The sequence below is a fragment of the Bidens hawaiensis genome, unplaced genomic scaffold (genome assembly GCF_021521415.1).
Source record: "Bidens hawaiensis isolate Kalapana, Puna unplaced genomic scaffold, B.hawaiensis_p1.1 tig00072308_1, whole genome shotgun sequence".
Classification (NCBI taxonomy): Eukaryota; Viridiplantae; Streptophyta; class Magnoliopsida; order Asterales; family Asteraceae; genus Bidens; species Bidens hawaiensis.
The window spans coordinates 9,460-16,568 of NW_027502653.1; the positions used below are offsets into that span (position 1 = coordinate 9,460).

The 7,109-nt window shown below is 33.7% G+C and overlaps 1 protein-coding gene across 1 annotated transcript; it reads right to left on the minus strand.

Annotated features, from left to right (window-relative positions):
* Positions 1–5,338: 5,338 nt before the first annotated feature.
* On the minus strand, positions 5,339–6,401 carry LOC143605978 (ethylene-responsive transcription factor ERF084-like). Its single transcript, XM_077081906.1, has 2 exons — positions 6,062–6,401; positions 5,339–5,691 (listed from the first exon to the last, which is right to left on the minus strand). The coding sequence occupies exons 1-2, from the start codon at positions 6,399–6,401 to the stop codon at positions 5,339–5,341; spliced, it is 693 nt and encodes a 230-aa protein (XP_076938021.1).
* Positions 6,402–7,109: the final 708 nt, after the last annotated feature.

The following is a 7,109-nucleotide window of genomic DNA, read 5'->3' on the forward strand; positions in this document are numbered from 1 at the left end:
GGTTCGGTTCGGTTTGGTTTTTAGGTGAAACTGAAACCGAAAAGTCGGTTTTTCAAATGCACAAACCGTTCGGTTTTTGGTTTTTCGGTTTCGGTTCGGTTATAATCGGATTTTGTGTGTGTGTGTGTAGACATTGCAAAAAAAATTCCAAAAAAATGAAAATGCATATTAGATCCAAAAAACAAAAATAGGTATTTGTTACGTGAAACCAAACGAATACAAACTTACAAGAGTATTAGAGTTTAAAATTCAACAAAATGATTAATCAAAAAACACTAAAAGTTTAGTTCCAATCTTCATTCTTTATATTCAAAGTTTACTCCCAATTTTCACCATCTTCATAATCCTCATCACCATCAACGGTAGATCCTTTTGGTGTTTTGTTTCCGGTCCTAATATCTAAAAAACACATATAATTGTATTAATATTTAAGTAAAAACACATATCGGTTCGGTTCGGTTCGGTTTTTTTCAGTTTTTTAAAAATGGAAAGCCGAACCGAAACCGAAAATTCGATTTTTCAAAAAAACAAAAAATAAACCGTTGGTTAATGCTTTGGTTCGGTTTTTTCGATTAATTCGGTTTCGGTTCGTTTAATTCGGTTTCTTGCTCACCCCTATCTGTAGGTATAATTCCTTGCTAAATAAAACAGGCCAAACTAGCAGATAACAAAACCGAACCGTTTTGGTGGTCCAACCAACAAAACCAAACCAGTTGGTACAATTAAGTAATTCCAAAAATTGTACTAATCGGTTCATCTCAAACCTTTTAAGAACCGTCTAAACTAAACTACGAACAACTAATGCGAAGTCCATGATTCTGCGAAGAATCATAAACGAGAAGGAATAGTGCCACCCATGTGGGTGAACTACGGTTTTTGTCCTTGTATTGTTCTGAAACGTGTTGTTCCGGACACACAAACCGTCCTAGGCCCAGTTTTCGTCCTTGTGGTTTGACCAAATATGCGGTTTCAGTCTCATAGTTTCAAATTTGCGGTTTTTGTCAAATTGTTTTGTTTTCACTTGAAATTAAACCCGACTCAACTAACCCCGTTAACTCTAGCCGCTAAACCCATAAGTGTGGCCCTCACGTGAGAGGCAATTTTGTCCTTTTTCTCTCCAAATAAACCTCATCCAAAATTCCCAAATCCCACTTACATCTTTGTCGTTCTTTCCTTCGTCTTCCACAAACCCTACACGAATAAATGAGGATTACACAATTCATCCACGGCGCTTCGATCATGACACTTTTGACAAATAAACGGGCCAAGCGATTACACAACCAGTTAAGGAGAAACTTGCCACGTGAGGGGGATGTTGATGGGTTTAACGACCAAATTTAACTGGGTTAGTTGGGTCGAGCTTAATTGCAAGTAAAAACAATACTATTGGATGAAAACCATAAATTTGTAATGGTATGCCTTTTAGCAAGTTATTTTATTTTATGTTATTTAATCTGTATGTGTAAAACTTATATTAACATATAAAGTTGAAAAAGCTTTGCAATATTGTAAATATATAAACTTATTAAAAATTTTACGACAATAAAATCATAGTTGTGTTATTTTTATATACATATAAAAAAAGAAATCTATCTATATTAATAAAAAAATATTAATTTTTAATAAAATTTAAGTTATGTTTAACATGTTTCCGGCGTTAATAATAACAAACCAGTTAATAGTTTTAAATGTGTGCAGATTGCCAGATTCTGGCTGCTATCTTTAACACAAATAAATATATTGGTCATATTCGGGTTGAACGATTCAAGCTTTAAACCCACCAACGAGAAACTCATCAACCCGCCACAAGATACAAAAAAAATTTTGAAAGATTTTTGAGTTTCTATATTGAAATGCAGTGTTAATCAATTTAAACCCACGACTCAATATTTGATATGATTTTAAGACAAGCAATGAATAATGATTGGCTGGTGAATTGCTTGAGACGCTAAAAGTGATCCAGATTTTGTGGACCTACCCAACTATTTGGCCTTTTTCCTTTGAATTTATGGAGTGGGGGTGAGAGTGAGAGTGAGAGTGAGAGTGAGAGTGAGAGTGAGAGTGAGAGTGAGAGTGAGAGTGAGAGTGAGAGTGAGAGTGAGAGTAACCTTTGTTATTCACTATTGAAGGTATGTAGCTTGGATGCATATGCACTCATCCTATGGAATTTACTATTCTTACCCCCTTGTACTGCTCACATAATATCATCATTGACCGAATTCTTTTTAATGTCTGTACAAACTTAAGCATCTGATTTTTTAATCCTTTCAAATCATATTTATAGATACTTAATACCAACGTTTTTAGGGTTATTGGAATTTAATAATCCCAATTTTTGGCTATTAGCCGAGATTCATCTCAATTTAAGAAATGTTTATAGATAGTCTCAGTTTTGAATGTGTTTTTCTTCAGGAATCCCATACTAATTGAAAAGTAATTCCGCTAGCCTTTTAAAGACGTGGAAAATATGTATGAGATTGCTGAAGAAAAATATTTTAAAAGTTGACTGCTTGTAATCATTTTTTAATTAAGGATTAATCTCGGCTAATAAGTGAGAGTTGGGAATAACTCAAGTTTCTATTAATTTTCATTATGAACTACACCGGTTTAACTTGAATTATTGCTCCTCATGAAAAAAACTTTGCTCATTACAACGGTTTAACTGGTATATATCACATGCATTCAATATATAATTAAACTAAACCTTATTATGTGAGATTATTTTGTGAACTGAAAGTTATAATTAAATTTAAGAGAGAATTCCATGAACAGTCTCTGCCGTTTGAACAAAATTTTATACATCGGCCTTAATGTTTAAAAGTTGTATGCTTGGTCCAGACTACCAACTTTGATTTCATTTTTGATTCAAAAAGATAACCTAGCTAATTTTTGGTGTTAAATGCTACAGAGAAGGACACTATGGATAGTTTGGTCCACCCCCCCCCCCCCCCCCCCCCAAAAAAAAACAAAAACATCGACATAACCAAAAAAAAGAAGAAAAAAGAAAAAAAAAACTTTTTAACTACAGCACTACGACACAATGATGGGTCAACCCATCCAACAAAACCACAATTTCTTCCCTGTAGATAACACTAGAAAAATTATATTTTAAAGATAGAATTCGAAAATGGGAAAATCAATACTCACCGTTTTAGCACAACAGTAGAACCGCAAAGCTGATTTCTTGAAGTCCATGATGTTCGGATTATAGTCAAACACCCACAAGAACAAAGAACCATATTTAATTTCAGGATTATAACCTGGTCTTGAAGTTTGAGGTTGGAAATGAGTGTGAACTAATGTTTTTCTTAAGAGGAGAGAGGAGAAGATTAGAGAATTAAATTGACCAAACTACCCCTAATATGCTCCTCACGTGTAACATTTAACATCAAAAGTTAACTGAGTTATCTTTTTGGACCAACAATGAAACCAAAGTCGACAGTCAGGGATGATGCTTGCAAAATTTAGAATCAGTATATAAAATTTAACTCAAACCACATGGCCATTCGTGGAATTCTCTCTAAATCTAATGCTTGATTTGGATTACGTATATTCAGTGATACTATGCTTGTCATTTCATTGCTATCTCTGCAACCTTTTTCTGGGCTCACTATTTCAATCATAACACAAGAGTAAGAAGTTGCTGATTGATAAAGTTTATGACATTATTGATGCTTATTTAAAATTATAGGTTAAATACAAAACTATTAGGGGTACTTAGTTTATCAGATTAACTAAACATGTAACACAAACTCCTAAAGTCATTTTTACTTATAACTATCCACAAAAAAATATATCTAGGGCTAACAATTTCTAATACATAGTTAAACAAGTTTTGGTTTAAACTTAACATATTTTGCGTATTAATTAAATGGGTTGAAATGTGTAACACACAGTTTAATTCAAGTCTAAACAGGTTAAGCACCTAACATGTTAATTTAAATCTGTTTATATTTTTAATTTAAGAAAATAAAATAAAATATTGGGCATTTATGTCATAGGTAAGTCTTGTACTTAGATTTTTGTTTCAAATATGTTAAAAATTATGTATTAATTAACAATTTTATAAAATATTGGGCATATGTCATAGGTAAGCCTTGTATTTAGATTTGTGTTTCAAATATGTTAAAAATTATGTATTACGACTTTTATAACTTTTGACAACTTTTGTTTCATTATGTATGTGACATTTTTCATGTCCCCAAATAGACTGAGGCGTGTAAACTATTCTTAAATGACTTCGTGTTCGTGTTTGATGACACGAATAGTTATCGTGTCATGTTCATGTCTAGCACCACAAGTAATCGTATCCTATCATGCTGTGTCGTGTCTGACATGTTATTCCAGCTCCGCAGTCATACATAGATTTATTAAGTAAATTGTGAGTTGCAGTGGTGGAGCTGCCCTTTTGGTGTCGAGTTTGCCCAACACTAAACTTTTTTCACGTTCTATGTAGAGCGTGCAACATGATATTTTCGAATGAACCAATTTTTTTTGGCGATTGAACCCATTGGTATTATAAAAAAAATTTGAACTCATTACCCATGAAAATTTTAGTAAATAAAACTTCTATAAAATCTTTAACTAAATATCTAAATAAAAAAATATATATAATATAAAAAATTGAAACCCAAATGTGAATGGCCCAATTATAAAATCAAAGCTATTGTTTAACTAGTTATGGTGCGTTTAGGATTGCTTATTTTAACCTACTTATAACTTATGAAAGAAGTGTATGGGTTTATTTTTTATATGAGAGTGATAAACTAGTAAGTTAAAGTTTTGTAATTTATTAACTTATTTAAAAGTTATAAAAAGTTTTTCGAATGGGCTATGACGGACTCAATTGAACTTTTAACCCAAGTAAAAAAGTAAAAATTTTTACTAAAATCAAATTAATTTAACTAATTTTGGATTTGGAAGTTGGAACTAAATTGGCAATTGATATTCTTAATTGCCATCTCTCTTGACGAAACAGACGATCTATTTTGCCTGAGCAAATCAAATTAATCTCGGGTTCACAACACGACCCGAAAAATTTGACGCATGATAGGATTGTTATAAATACTGGCAAAAAAAAAAAATAAAAAATACTGACCCTAACCCGGACCAATTTTAATGTTTAAATTCATACATTTATATCTTAAAATATACCAATTTTATTATTCAAATAATTAAATCCACATTGTTAACGTTTATGTTAGAGAATGAGAAAACCACCAAAGCTAGACAAGTAGACAACGTGACATGAAATTAACAAAATGCGACAAAGAAACAATATAATAGCTAGTCATAATATATATAGTACCGTTAACATAAGTACTTAAACTGCATTGCATTAATACAACGTACAAACTCTTCTCTTCGAAGTACCAACACGATTCAAATCAACTTCCACATCATTATTATTACAATTGTCGTTCAGTACTTCATTAGTTCCCGTACCAGGATAGTAACTCATCTCCCTCCTCATCAACATCGTACCAGACTTACTAAACAGTTGTCCCACTGACGTCACCACGTGACACTTCCTCTTCTTCGCTTCCGACGATGATGACGTGGACGTTGTCGGTGAAACAGACAACGGAAACACCGAGGGTATCTCAAAGTTAGTTCTAGCTTTAGACCCTCTTAATCTCCTTGCTGCAGCGTCGTAAGCACGCGCTGCTTCCTCCGCCGTGTCAAACGTACCTGCAGTGACGTCTCTGAAAATTCACGTGCCCCGACCAAACCGAAATAAATATGCCACTAAGCCTTAACAAACTAAAGAATCTAAACTAATTTTTTTAAACAACAATTACGGTATTAGAATGAGTTTATAACGTATAATATTGATTAATCAAAAGAAATGGACTTTTAAGTTTTTAACATTATTTTAAGAACCATATAAATCTTTGGATAATTTAAAAAAGTAAACTTATAAAGAGTTCGGGTATTATAAAAATAGTGCGCTTATATGTATCCTTGTGTTCTAAAATAGTGAGCTTATAAAGAGTTTGTTTTAAAAAAATTTTGTGCCCTCTAAAAAGCGTGCCCCAGCCGGGCGCCCACCCATGGGTACCTAGCCAGTGGCGGCACCGCCCTATCCTGTCGCGTATCTCCGCCGACCAGCGTCCCCACGGCCGCTTTCTTACTCCTCGGTAACTCTTCTCCACTCCGACTTTCTTGGCCGGCTGGAACTCGGTTTCTTTTATGACGTCATCATCCGCTGTGGTTACTGGTTTTCCGAACAGTATACGTTCTCCGACGACGGCAGCTATGCCTTCAAGAACAGGAGGGTTAATGTTTTCAGACATGATATTATTATCATTAGGATGGTTTTGTGTGGGAGTTGGTGGAAGTAAAGAGAAGGGTTGGACTGAATTAGGGTTAAAGTGGTGTGTGTGGAAGAGGGTGTTCATGGTTTGTATGCATGGGGAGTGATGAGGCCCACTATTTATACCCGCTTTCAACCCGACCCGTTCTTCTAGACGAATGAAATATATAATATTCTATTGTCTCTACAGGAACTCTAGATGTCTGTATAGATATCTATTAAATTTACTTTTATTAATTATTATGATTTATGAACAGGAAAATTACTAAAATAAGTATTTTTGAAACAAATTTCTAATATTAGGCAACATTTGTAAAAAATTTAGAAATATGTATTATAAACTAGTCGTGACGAGTAGTTTGTAGAAACCAATTAGAACTTGGCACGTGTCGTTAAACTAACCGTAACGAGCACGTTCACTAATCATTTACTCGTCACGACTAAATAAGTTTCATGTCTCATAATCAACGTCCACGGGTAATTCATAAGTCCTTTAGTCGCGACGAGTAGATTATAAGGTTAAACTAGTCGCGACGAGTTAACCACTAATAAACTACTCATGTAGGGAATGTAAACCGGGTAAACTAGTCGTCGCGACTAAATTAAACACTTATGAATTACTCGTGGGCGTTGATTATGAGGGTTGAAACTTATTTAGTCTTGACGAGTAAATGATTAGTGAACGTGCTCGTTACGGTAGTTTAAGGACACACGGCAAGTTTTAATTGGTTCTATAAACTACTCGTCACGACTAGTTTATAATACATATTTGTGAAATTTTTTGCAAATGATA

Excerpts from the sequence above, each read along its gene's own strand:
- LOC143605978 (XM_077081906.1), bottom strand. The coding sequence starts at position 6,401 with ATGAACACCCTCTTCCACACACACCACTTTAACCCTAATTCAGTCCAA. Across the intron at positions 5,692-6,061 it reads GCGGTGCCGCCACTGGCTAG|GTACGTTTGACACGGCGGAG; the intron begins GTACCCATGGGT and ends ACGTCACTGCAG.